This window comes from Microcaecilia unicolor, chromosome 1, assembly GCF_901765095.1.
Source record: "Microcaecilia unicolor chromosome 1, aMicUni1.1, whole genome shotgun sequence".
Taxonomy (NCBI): domain Eukaryota; kingdom Metazoa; phylum Chordata; class Amphibia; order Gymnophiona; family Siphonopidae; genus Microcaecilia; species Microcaecilia unicolor.
The window spans coordinates 658,705,708-658,718,891 of record NC_044031.1 but is presented as its reverse complement, the minus strand read 5'-3'; the positions used below and the strand labels follow the sequence as shown (position 1 = coordinate 658,718,891).

At 39.7% G+C, this 13,184-nt stretch overlaps 1 protein-coding gene across 1 annotated transcript in view; it reads left to right on the top strand.

Moving 5' to 3' along the window:
• Positions 1–13,184, top strand: part of SIN3A (SIN3 transcription regulator family member A) — a 399,111-nt gene that overhangs the window by 341,569 nt on the left and 44,358 nt on the right. The window contains exons 19-20 of the mRNA XM_030186804.1: positions 9,187–9,279; positions 12,112–12,206. Of these exons, the coding sequence (XP_030042664.1) occupies positions 9,187–9,279; positions 12,112–12,206 (188 nt within the window). The remainder of the gene's footprint in view (positions 1–9,186; positions 9,280–12,111; positions 12,207–13,184) is intronic.

Sequence of the window (13,184 nt, the reverse complement as noted above, 5' to 3'; positions counted from 1 at the left end):
CATTTCGTATCTCACCCGAGTTTTCAACCGGCAGTGTGCAGCACCGACCTTTCCCATTCAGCAGTGTCATGGCAGAAGTTCTTGAATGCTCTTAAAGAGGCTGCAGAAGCTGCACAACTGAAAATGTGTACTGGCAAAAGGCATAGCACTGGTAGTGTCATTCTTACCCTTTTGGAACTGAGAAAATGGTCTACTATTATGTGTCTAGGAAACTCTCAGTGGTCTGCCTTATTTTAGCCATGTTGTTATGAAAAGCGATGAGGTTCTTTATAAAGGTTTGGGGGGGCCCAATCCTTTGGTTTCTTGTTTCTTAAATGTAGAATTAGATTTTACTAGACTGAAGGATTCAGGGTGAGCTGTTCTTCCTTCAGTGTGCTTTTTTTCAAGTACACCAGATGTCATTTCAAAATATGAGGCCAAACATTCAGGTACCTTGGATCTTGTCTGCCCTCTGATGTGCTAGTGATGCCCTGTGAGTCTGTTCCTCACAGGGGCAGATAGGCTCTCTTCCTCACAGGGGCAGATAGGTTCCCTTAAAACCAGTGGGTTGTGCATGTGATTGAACATAGCTAAAAGTTGGAATTCTCATGTCTACTCTGATTCTTTCTGGTTAGCTGCATCTCTGCCCCCCACCAAGGTGGCAACTATATTTTTACACTGCTTAGGAGTGGTGTATGTTTTATGTAATGCTATACAGGATTTCTTATCTGGAAATACCAAATTTAGTTCATTGCAGAGTACAATTAAGAGAGAGAGAGCCATAACTCTTGAAACTACAAAACTGTCAACAAATTCTATCGTAAGCAAACAAAAAGCGTGATCAGTATTAAAACTATTAAAAACCAAATGATACAACTTACAGTTTATTATGCAAAGTACTTCTGAAATAGTTTTAAGGACGTTATGAAAAATTGATAGTTATAAAGCAAACGAATCTCTAAAGGTAGCGAATTCCACAATGAAGTGATCTGATAATAAAGGAAAGAGTCAACTTCTTAGATTGAACAAATCCGACCGATGGAAAATTTAACAACATTTTGTCACGAGTTTTCCTGTTAATAAAGCTACCATATAAAAACTCAACCAGATCGCATACGGGTGCAATGCCGTAAATGATCTTGAATGTAATAACGTGCAATTTAAGCTGAGCCCTGGCCTCCACCGGAAGCCAATGCAACCTCACCATCAATGGGGTTGCTGATGCAAATCTACCAACTGAATAAATCAACTGCTCTTGAAGACTCATAAGTAGATTGAAAGTAAGTTTATGCATGTGATTAATTGCAGGAACTGAGGTCAATGGCAGGATACATATATTTAATCCTGTGAACTTGGGCAGACTAGATGTACTGTATAGCTCTTTATCTGCTGTCATCTATTATGTTAGTATGTTTGCATATGACTGTTACTAGTTATCATATTCCTATAGCTACTAGTATCATCTACTCTAGATATTGCAAACATGACTCAGTGTGGAGTGATTGTTTTTGGTTGTTCAATCTGTTCCAAGGGTTGAGCCAGTTGTCTGCCGTTTGATTAGAATTTTCATCAAGGTCAGCCTATTCAGCTGAGGTGCTAGCACTTCAATTCATTTGGTACAAGAATGTTTTTGACCCGAGACTTTTTGGTACATTAACGTACATATTTTCAAAGCACTTAGCCTTCCAAAGTTCCATAGGTTTCTATGGAACTTTGGAAGGCTAAGTGCTTTGAAAATATGCATATAACTGTTTCAAACTAAGGGGAATATGAAATACTATACCTAAATATTCCCAGGTATGCTTGCATAGCTAAGCAAGATCTGCCTGGACTAGTGCTTGGATGAACAACCATTGATAGTGTATTTTTGGTTCGTCTAGCTGTTTATACCTTAGATTTCATCTTCTTGGAAGGACCAGTAAGGGTGTTTTGCCACCACAACAACTGTAGTTGCTTCCATCAACAGGCAATAGTATGGTAACTTTTGTGGTGGCCAGGAAGGTGCACTTTCTGCTTTTTAGGGGGGTGATGCTGTTGTACTGCGTCAGCAGTGCCTATAAAGAGAATACAGAAAGGTCAAGCAAATTTTTGTTTCAGCAAACATTTACTTTATAGAGGGGAATGGAAGACATTCTTGTGACCTCGCACTTATATCTTTCTTTGGGCTGTATGTTGCTAGATCCCATGATAGGTGCTAACCTCTAGGTTTACATTCTTTTCTCAGTGTAAGGGGAATGGATCCATAGGTCTGAATGTGTATTTGCAGGCTTACCCTCAAAGGAAGCTCCTGTAGGTATCCCTGCCTGCCTCTCCTGAGGTTAGGAAGGGTGATAGAGAATCACTGGAAGCAAGGAGAAAACCAAAAGGAATACCTCGTAAAACAAAATAGTCAAATGACAGTGGAAAGGCTTGAGAAAAACCAGGTACACAGGATGATCCTCAATGGCAAAACACTTTATTGCTTATACTTGCAATAACATGCAGTAGTACCCAATACGGCACCATGTTTCGGCACTAAGTGCCTGCCTCAGGGTTCTGTTGGAAATGAAACATAAAATGAGAGAACTTAAAATACAATATATGTAAAACAATATGAAATATAAAATGAATACAATTTTGATCATATGAAATGTGAGCAATGTACCAATTAGTGCACTTTCTAACGTACATGCATCATACTGCACTAATTTAAAGAGGTTGTGATAAGACCTGTATATTTATCGTTTAAACAAAAAAGTATGGTGGTGAATTTATGACAAATATATGTTGCATTTACCTTTTGATTCAGAGAGTTCTTTACTAGACCAGGTGATGGTTGTATACATACAAAAAGGATAACAAAATATGTGAATGAATGGAAACAAAAATATGTAGCGTGGAATGGATATGTAGTACAGGGAACGAAATACAGATGATGTTGTAAACTGAATTGTTCCCATAATTCCAGTGAATCCTGTAAAATGGTTTACCATAGCATATATTACGTATATACCAAAAATATAAAACAGAAAATGTAATATGTAAATGTAATATGCTTAAAGATGTGCAAGATGGTGGCAATAAAGCTAAATATTACATAAAACCTTGATGTATCCAAAATAGTGTATGACTATAGCACTAGAAAATACTTCAATAATAGCCAAATGGTCTACAAATATACGGAAGAAAAAAATAAGACGAGCTTCTGTGGATCCATTCCTTCTGAATAGGATTCCTTTGTGTTTATCCCATGCATTTTGAAATCCGTCTACGTTTTCATCTCCACCACCTCCCACGGGAGGGCATTCCAAGTATCCACCACCCTCTCAGTGAAAAAATACTTTGACATTTTTACTAAGTCTGCTCCCCCACCCCCCACTTCAACCTCAATTCATGTGCTCTATTTATTTATTTATTATATTTGTATCCCGCACTTTCCCACTAAAAGCAGGCTCAATGCGGCTTACATAGTAATAGGTAACACAGAATTTTGTTATGTAAAGTAGGAAATTAAGTATAACATAATAGAAGGATGGATGGGTAGTAAATGGATGGGTAGGTAGGTAGAGACAGGTGATAGAGGAGGGTAAGGTGGGAGATAGATCCTGGGTCAATGTCGTTTTCTCTTCAGTATATGTAAGATAGATGGGTTCATGAGATTAATCTGGGTCTTTTGGGTAGGCTTGTTTGAATAGATGGGTTTTTAGTGCTTTTCTGAATGGTAGGTGGTCATTGATTGCTCGGATAGGTCTAGGGAGAGCGTTCCATAGACGGCTTCCCAGGAAGGAGAAATTGGATCCATAATAAGTTTTGTACTTGAGACCTTTACAGCTGGGATAGTGCAGGTTGAGGTACTTTCGTGAGGATATAGACATGTTTCTTGCTGGAAGGTCAACCAGATTTATCATATAGTTCGGAGATTTTCCGTGTATTATTTTGTGGATTAAAGTCTGGGCTTTGAAATTGATACATTCTTTGATTGGGAGCCAGTGCAGTCTTGCACGGAAAGGAGTTGCACTCTCAAAATGTGATCTGCCAAAGATGAGTCTTGCTGCTGTATTTTGGGCAGTCTGAAGTTTTTTTAGGATATAGGCTCTGGAAGAGGTTTATTTGCGGATTAGTATCTTTCAGATATTTGAACTTCTGTATAATGTCATCCCTGTTTCTCCTTTCCTCCAAGTTACACATGTTCAGTAAGTCTCTTCTTGTATGTCTTGTAACGTAAATCCCATACCATTTTTGTAGCTTTTCTTTGCACCGCTTCAAGTCTTTTTATATCCTTTGCAAAATACGGCCTCCAAAACTGAACACAATACTCCAAGTGGGGCCTCACGAACAACTTGTACAGTGGCATCAACACCTCCTTTCTTCTGCTGGTTACACCTCTCTCTCTACAGCCTAACATCCTTCTGGCTACAGCTACCACCTTGTCACACTGTTTCGTCGCCTTCAGATCCTCCAATACTATCACCCCAAGATCCCTCTCACTGTCTAACACATAACGTCTCCTATGAGGAACCATATCAAAGGCTTTGCTGAAATCTAAGTAGATTACATCTATTGCACGTCCTTGATTTAAATCTCTGGTCACACAGTCAAAGAATTCAATGAGATTTGTTTGGCATGATTTACCTTTGGTAAAACCATATATCTTGGATCTTGCAACTTACTGTATTCCAGGAAATTCACTATCTTTTTCCTTCAGCATCGCTTCCATTACTTTTTCAATAACCGAAGTGAGGCGTATTGGCCTGTAATTTCCAGCTTCTTCTCTGTCACCACTTTTGTGAAGAGAGACCACATCTGCTCTTCTCCAATCTCATGGAATCTCCCCCAAGGATTTATTAAACAAATCTTTACGAGGACCCGCCAGAACCTGTCTGAGCTCCCTCAATATCCTGGGATGAATCCCGTCCGGTCCCATGGCTTTGTCCACCTTTAGTTTTTCAAGTTGTTCATAAGCAACCTTTAATACTTTAGTACTCTGTATTGCCCTCTTGGGCCTAATGATGGACAACCTAGCTGAAGGCACATGCTAGATCAGACTGCTCACCTAACTCTCAGCAAACCAAATTGAATTCCCCTGTGAGACCTAAAACTCTCTCTACTGAACCTGACCAACCAATCCACCTACTACCAGTAATCTCTGTCAATGCAAGATCCGTAGTAAACAAGGCCTCCTGTTCATATCCAAGACATGGCTTACAGAGGCCAATAGCCTGACTATACCTCATTTATGCCTGACTATACCCCATTTATGCCCCCTTGAGTACAACATTCTTCACTCTCCTAGACAAGATGATAAAGGGAGAGGACTGGCCCTCATTTATAAGAGCTTTTTACCCATATCCTTAGTCAGTACAGAGGTACTCATAGAACTGGAATATATGCTATGCAAATTCCATGATGAGTCCAAGGAAGGCCGCCAGATTGCTCTACTCATTTACCGTCCACTAGGACCCTGGACCAAGGATGAACCTACAATAATGGAAATCATTTCATCTGCCTTGTCCCAATTTCCTAGAATAGTTTTCATAGAAGATCTAAGCATACACCTAGAAAACGAAACGGATTCCAGTGTTAAAAACTTCAGATCGTTCTTGAAGACAAATCAACTCACCTTATTTGCTGAAGGTCCAACTCACGAGCAAGGCCATACACTGGACTTCCTTACCTCATACCCCAACAACCTGATTAACTCATTTAAATGGAAGCCTATACCATGGTCTGTTCACTTCCAGCTAGACTTCACTATTGATATCCACCCTGATGACTCAGCCAGCTAGACTTCACTATTAAAACATCCACCCTGATGACTTAGCCCCAAACATCAACCTTTCAAACTGATAACATCTGGGGGAAAATCAACAAATCCAACTTCTGTACCGAGTTAAGAAACACTCCCTTACCCCTAGAATCCCTACACAAGATTCGGTAAAAGTCATCTAGGATACTACAGTAAGATCAGTGCTTGTTAAAATTGCCCCAGTGACTACCAAAGAGGTCAAGACAATTCAAAAATCCCCTTGGTTCTCTGAAGAACTATCTCAGCTGAAATTTAAATGACACCTTGAAAAGCAATGGAGAAAACCAAAACCTTGATGATAGGTCCAAATGGAAATTTGTTTTTCTTCACTATAAAATAAAAGTAGCCAGCTCCAAAATAAAATACTATAGCAGTCTAGTTTTATTTTTTATTTATGTTACATTTGTACCCCGCGCTTTCCCACTCATGGCAGGCTCAATGCGGCGGGCAATGGAGGGTTAAGTGACTTGCCCAGAGTCACAAGGAGCTGCCTGTGCCGGGAATCGAACTCAGTTCCTCAGGACCAAAGTCCACCACCACCCTAACCACTAGGCCACTCCTTGACAATAAAAAAAAAAAAAACTATTCACCCTAGTCAGAAGTCTAATCTCCCATCTACTCTGCTGATAAATCTCATCAACCTTGCCTCTCCGCCCAAGAATTAGCAGACTTTTTTGAGAACAAGCGATCAAGTCAGATTAGACTTAGATAAAAGCAACCCAACAAAGAACACCTTAAAAATCACAAATGTGGGAGCCAATGCTGGTCTAGAACCAAAATAAATCAAATATGGGAAGTATCTGAACCATTATCATTTGAGGAAACAAAATCTGTGCTAATGAAATGCTCCCACTTACACTGCTTCCTAGTCCACTGCCCAGAATTCCTGTTCCAAACCTCTCCGCCAGAGGTGGTTCAATGGCTAACAGACTTCCTTAACAAGCTACTTGAATCAGGCTCACTTCTGGTAGTCATGGGCAAAATTGTCACACCACTGTTGAAGGGCTCAGGGTTAGATACAACCTCGACAGCAAGTTATGACCCAGCAGCGAGCATACCCCTCTTTATGAAAATAATGGAATCCTACGTTAGCAAACAACTTTCCAAATATCTAGACACTTTTTCCACTTTATACCAGTCACAATTCAGAGCTGCACATAGCACTGAAACCCTGCTTCTAGTCCTAACAATGTACATCAAACAGTATCTATGTAAGGGGAACTAGGTCCTACTACTTCAGTTCGACATATCAGCTGTGTTTGATGCAGTGGATCACAAAATATTACTTGAAAGACTGAATCAAATGAAAATAACAGGAGCAGTTTTCAAATGATTCAATGAATTCCTCTCAAACCGATGCTACTCTGTTACACTAAACAAACATCTTTCCAACTACTGGATCCCAAAATGTGGTGTACCCCAAGGATCCTTGCTCTCCCCAATTTTGTTCAACTTCTTCTCGTCTTTCTCAGCTCAATAAACCTAGGATTAGGAGAGCTACTACTATCATACGCCGACAACATTATGCTCCTCCTACCACTGACATTTTCACATCAAGACCCAGCCTGGTCCGTAATAACCGGGATGAATACTATTCAGACTTGGGCTTCAGAAAGCAAACTGAATGTGTAAAAGACTAAGATACTATGGTTCTGAAATCAAGGAATTGAGGTCCCAATCTCTATATCACTACCCAACGACAAAACTTCCTCAGTTGAATCAGAAGCCAAAGTACTTGGGGTCACTCCAGACTCCATCCCTATCATTCTCATCCCACATCAACCAACTATGGAAGAAAACGATGTTTAAAATGAGACCACTACGTTCAATCAGATCACCTTTCAATCAAAAAGCCTTTGCACTCCTAGTCCAAGTGCTGATCCCTACCATATCTGAACTACTGCAAGAACCTTTTTTCTGATATTAAAAAACAATATCAAAATAAACTGCAGATAATACAGAACACAGTGGCAAGATTAGTCTTCAAACTGAACAGATATACTAGTGTGTTGACATACCTTGCTAAACTACATTGGCTACCCATAGCCAAAAGCATTAAGTTTAAAGTTGCCCGTCTAGTTTTCCAGATTCTTCAAGGTGCTACTTATGAACTGTTGATTAATATCTCATCTCTTTGCATCATTCACTCAAACAGACTGAAAGAACAATGACCTTAGCCCTACTGTTCCATAAGGGAATACGATTACAGAAGATAAAAGCCTGCTACATAACCAAACATAACATTAACTCCCAGATGAACTATAAAACTATCGAAGGAAAAAATACCAACCACTCTCGCATCCTTCAGTGTCACACATTGTAGCTAACCAGATAGATTGTACTCACGTAAGGTCCTACCTACAAACAAGTTTGTATTCATATAGTGTCATACCCATATTATTGTACCAACGTTGTCCCACCTAAAATGGACAACCTGAATTGAATTGATATGGCATGCAAATTATATGCACTGTGTTTTGGGATCTTGCCAGGTATTTGTGACCTGGATTGGCCACTGTTGGAAACAGGATGCTGGGCTTGATAGGCCTTGGGTCTTTCCCAGTATGGCAATACTTATATGTTTAAAAGCAAGGCAGGGGGGATGTGCTTGGCACATATGCAGAAGAGTTTCGCTGTTAAGTCCAGCTCCTGTGCGCATGTTTCAGGCAAATTTGAACGTGACACCCAAATTGGTGTCTCTTTTCTGCGCCTTTAAATATAAGCTTTTCAGTTTTTTTTTTGTTTTTTTACTTGGATATTTTAAACACAGGAAACAGGCACCAATGTGTACTTTAACTTTCAGGTTTTTTTACTCACGCACATTTGTTTCTCACTGCTGGCACTTAGGGACTTGCATAGGCTTTCTTCAGCTTCAAAATTAAAGAAGAACCGGCAGATTTGACAGAGAGAATCATGAGAAGGCCTGTCTTTGAACACCCTAACACCTGCTCCAAGCTGACGTTATTTTTTCAGCAGTAAGGGATGATTTCTTTTTTGTGCTCCTTTCTAAGTATTGGGAAGGAATAGTAAATAACCTTATTAACATCTGTTCGACTTCATTTGCATGCTGTTTGTGCTAATCTTTGGCACACTTGTTCTCTCCTTCGCTAGAGCCTCTGAGCATTCTGAGCTCACTTATGCGGCGCTAATCCGGTGCTAATGGCCTTTACCGCCTGGGTTTGGTTGTAAACATCAGGACACAGGAAAGGTTGAAATGGTGCAACATGAATAGTGCAAATTTCCCTCTTATGCTAAAGAATGGGCTACAGTATCAGCAGTTGAATGGTGTCCTGTCATTTAGGCTACAAGGCAGTTAATCAGTCATTATTACTGTTCATATTTATATATCACATTTATTAATCATCACATGTTGCTCTGTGATGGTTGAGTATTCAATGGCTAATCATGATTCTCATTTGCAGCTGATGTTCATCCAGAGCCGAGGTCCTGTTCAGTTAACCATTGAGCTGTTGGACACTGAAGAAGAGAACTCTGATGATCCTGTGGAGGCGGAGGTAAGAGCAGCTCACTTGTGAATCTCTCGTGCAGTTCTAAAGGACAGTTTCGGACACTAGGCTCTCTTTCTGGGTGGAGCAGGTTTGAACTCTGGCTTTTTGAAAAGGACAATTTCCAAACCACAACTAAGAATCAGGCTGGGAAGAGAGGGGGGAACAATCAAAATGTTTGATTTGTCTCCAGGCAGTCTGGCCACGATTGCTGATTGTTAAATTGGCCAAATTGTTGTGCATTTTTTTGTGTGTGTGGTTTGTTGCAAAGCAGAAAACAATTTGTAATATAAAAATAAACAATTTTAATAACCTACAATGACTTATTGATTTTTTCCTTTGTTCTTTTTCAATTATTCTTCCCTCTATGAACTTTTCCTTAACTCACCATTTTGCTGGATGTTCTTATTTCTTTGACTTTTTCTACATTGTCTTTTTTTTTTTTTTTTCCTGGGTCTTTCAGTGGTGTTGCTGCTAGATTTATGTATTTTTTTTCTTCTTACCTCTTTTGCTTCCTTCTCTCTATCTTGTTGCTCTCCCACTTTGGAGTGTCACATAAAATTCAGGCAGCAGAAGCTACAGAATTAGTCAGGTTTTCTTTTACTGTTTTGTTGTTGTTATTAACATTTGTATAGCGCTACCAGATGCATGCAGCGCTGAACACCTGACAAAGCCTCTAACGTTTGCTGTATACTTGTTAAACATAATTTTTTGACACACCCAGTTACTGTTCTGTTGACAGGGCTTGTGACAATTACTTCCTGAGTTAAGAAAGCTAAAGTTGAACTTCACAGTCCATTCCTTAGTAGTAGAATATGTTAAAGAAAATGATGTTTAGTTAGCAATGAACAGATGTAGAACTGGGACTTTTGAAGTAACACAAATTTACTTTCAACTCCTTTTAGCAAAGTGTCATAGAGGTGTATTTTCAAAGCACTTAGACTTACAGAGTTACATAGTAACCTATAGAACTTTGTAAGTCTAAGTGCTTTGAAAATGAGCCCCATAGTGTTATGTGTGTGTGATATTTTGAATCCCATTTTTAGTCTTTTAATATATCCTAGAGGCACTTCAGAAAGCAGCACTCAAGATACGTTTGAAATATAACATCTTGTGTTTTGCCTAGCTAGCAGGGCTTTTAGTTAGTCTTACTTTGCAAAGTGTGAAGGGCCATTCCAGTAGCCAGGACACAAATTACAAGCCATTTGCTGTACAGTAGAGGCGAGACACCAAGTGTGCTTAACTAGGCTCTGAGTGAAATTGAGAATAATTCAGTAGGAGGCTTTGTGTTTCCCTAATGCTGAGTGTTTTCATTGCTTTTGTCTTCGGATACAAATATTTGTAGAGGTTTTAAAAAGCAGCTTTAAGGGGATTGTTTCTCCCTACTCCTGATTATGGGCAGAATTTAATAGAAATGCAGCTTTTGGAGAGATGGGCACTTCTGCTTGGCTTCACAGAATGAAGGGAGAGCAGTCAAGGACTCCAGCTATTATAACATCTGTTCTTTTTCTTTTGAGAAAAGTGGTATAAATATAGGAGACCTTATCTTACCTGTATGTGCATCTGCTGTATGGCTCCCAGCTCACACTTGCTCCCTGTACTGTGAGGTCTTCTTTTATTCCAAGTTACTGTCTAGAGGGCAGTATAAAGCTCAGGGTATATATTGCCATAAGACACTTAGTGCTTCATCAGTGCACATAGTCTGAGCTTATATTATCAGCTTCAGTTTAAATGGGGCCCATGGTAGCTGCGTGTGAAAGAGAGGACATACCACAGTAAATGAAGCAGATATAAGTTGAAGGTCACAGAGCAGATGCACATAGTAAGGTTTTCTTTTTACTCAATGACTGCACAAAAGTCCACTTCTTACAAGGTAGCGTTATGCATATTCACTAGTAGGTAATCAAAAATATGATTTCTGCAGAACTGGTATATAGTTATGTTTTAGTCCACTTCTGAGTTCTAAACTGGATGATGCTGCACATTAGCTTACACAGAGTTTGAGAGATGGTAGGATTTCCCAGCCACGTATGAGTATAATCATGAGTTGAGTGTAAACCCATAAAGAGAAGTTGTTTAGATGAATTGAAGGGTGGAAGAGTGAGAAGGAATCTTGCGAACAGGATAGCTGGGATGAGGAAACTGAGTGGGAGATAAGGAAAGGTGGACATTGAGACTAACAGCAGGGCTGGTATAAAGCTATTAGGCACCTGGGCAAACCTTCAGCCTTGCTCTCTCCTCTCTAACTTTCAGGCCACTAGGATGCCCTGAAATTTTGATACTTCACCATCCTGTAAAAATGCATGATTGGAGAAAAGGACATTTCAAGGGCCATTTATGGCCTGTTCAAAAAATTGCCTACCCTTCCTGCAGGTAAGAGTACATGCTGATGGTTCTTTGAGTTTGTGTGGTTGTCAGGACCTATGGTTTTGCTTTAACCATAGCTGTTTGCCACTACACTAGTCAGCTGCCTAATGGTTAAGCTGGCCCTGGAAGCTAAAAGTAGAATGGGATAGTCTCAAGGGAATTTGAAACAAGTGTGTAGGAGTTCATGCTTAGTAAGGGGCAAGTGATAAAAGGAACAAAGGAAGGAGTGATTATGAAGGAGCAAACTAGAGAAGTGGGGATTCTAAGAGAGTTGTAGTGAGTAATATGGAGAGAAATAATTTATTACAGTCTGAATAAAGGGTGAAGGATGGCTAATGTTAAATGCCTTGTATGAGATTCATAGGTTGGTGTGTTCCCAGAGGAGCATACAGCAGTATGTTGAAGGCAGGCAGTGTTGAGTTCAGTCATATTTTAGCATGCCTAGTAACTCCTTTGCTCTGTGCGTAATTTCAGCGTTGGTCTGACTACGTGGAACGGTACGTGAATTCTGACTCAACCTCTCCAGAGCTGCGGGAACACCTAGCCCAGAAGCCTGTGTTTTTACCAAGGTGAGTAAACGCTCCACATTGGTTGCAAGTAGGCATTATAATTCTGAAGACCACACCTTCAAAATGATATAAACAAGATGGAGTCAGTCTAGTAGGCGGCTACTAAAATGGTTAGTGATTTTCATTATAAAGCATATTGGGACAGATTTAAGAATCTCAATTTGTTTACTTTAGGGGGGGAGGAGAAGCGGTATGATAGAGACATTTAAATACTTAATTGCATAAATGCACAGGAGGTGTCTCTTTCAGTTGAAATCAAACTCTGTAATGAAGAAGCTTAGGATGAAGATGAAAGGTGAAAGGCTCAGCAGTAATCTAAAACATACTTTATGGAAAGGGTGGAATGGTCTCCTGGAAGACTCTGAATTCAAGAAAGTGTGTAATAAGTCACATGATATCTGAGAGAAGGAAGGGTTAGTAGGATGGGCATATTTGATAGGTCATTTAATCTTTATCTGTCATCATTTTCTCTGTCATATGTTTCAATGAGGGAGGGAAGGAGTGTCCAAGCTCTGATAATTACAGCTTTTGTTTACTTTCTGATTGTGTTAGTTTTAGAATTATATACATGAATTGCATAGATACCAAGGATGTACACAGACAAACAGTTTGGTCTTTTTTTCATGATTTTTTTTTAAATTCTTTCCAACCTAACAGAAGTTAGAAAGAATTCTGTAAAAAGGGGTTGAATTGTGGGGCGGGGGGGGGAGGGGCAAATAACTGAAAATTTTATGGAATTGGATTAAACTTTACATGAGCAAAAAACTGGTAAAAAGGCACAAGAAGTTTGAAAATGAGGTCAAAATGGAGAATCCATAGATAAGATTCTCCCCCCCCCCCCCCCCCCCCCCCCCCCAAGGCCCAATCTATTTCTATGGAAGAAGTTCTGTAGTATAGAAGCTTAAGGGTGAAATGTAACATAGTAGGTGACGGCAGAAAAACATCTGTATGGTCCATCCAGTCTGCCCAACAAGATAA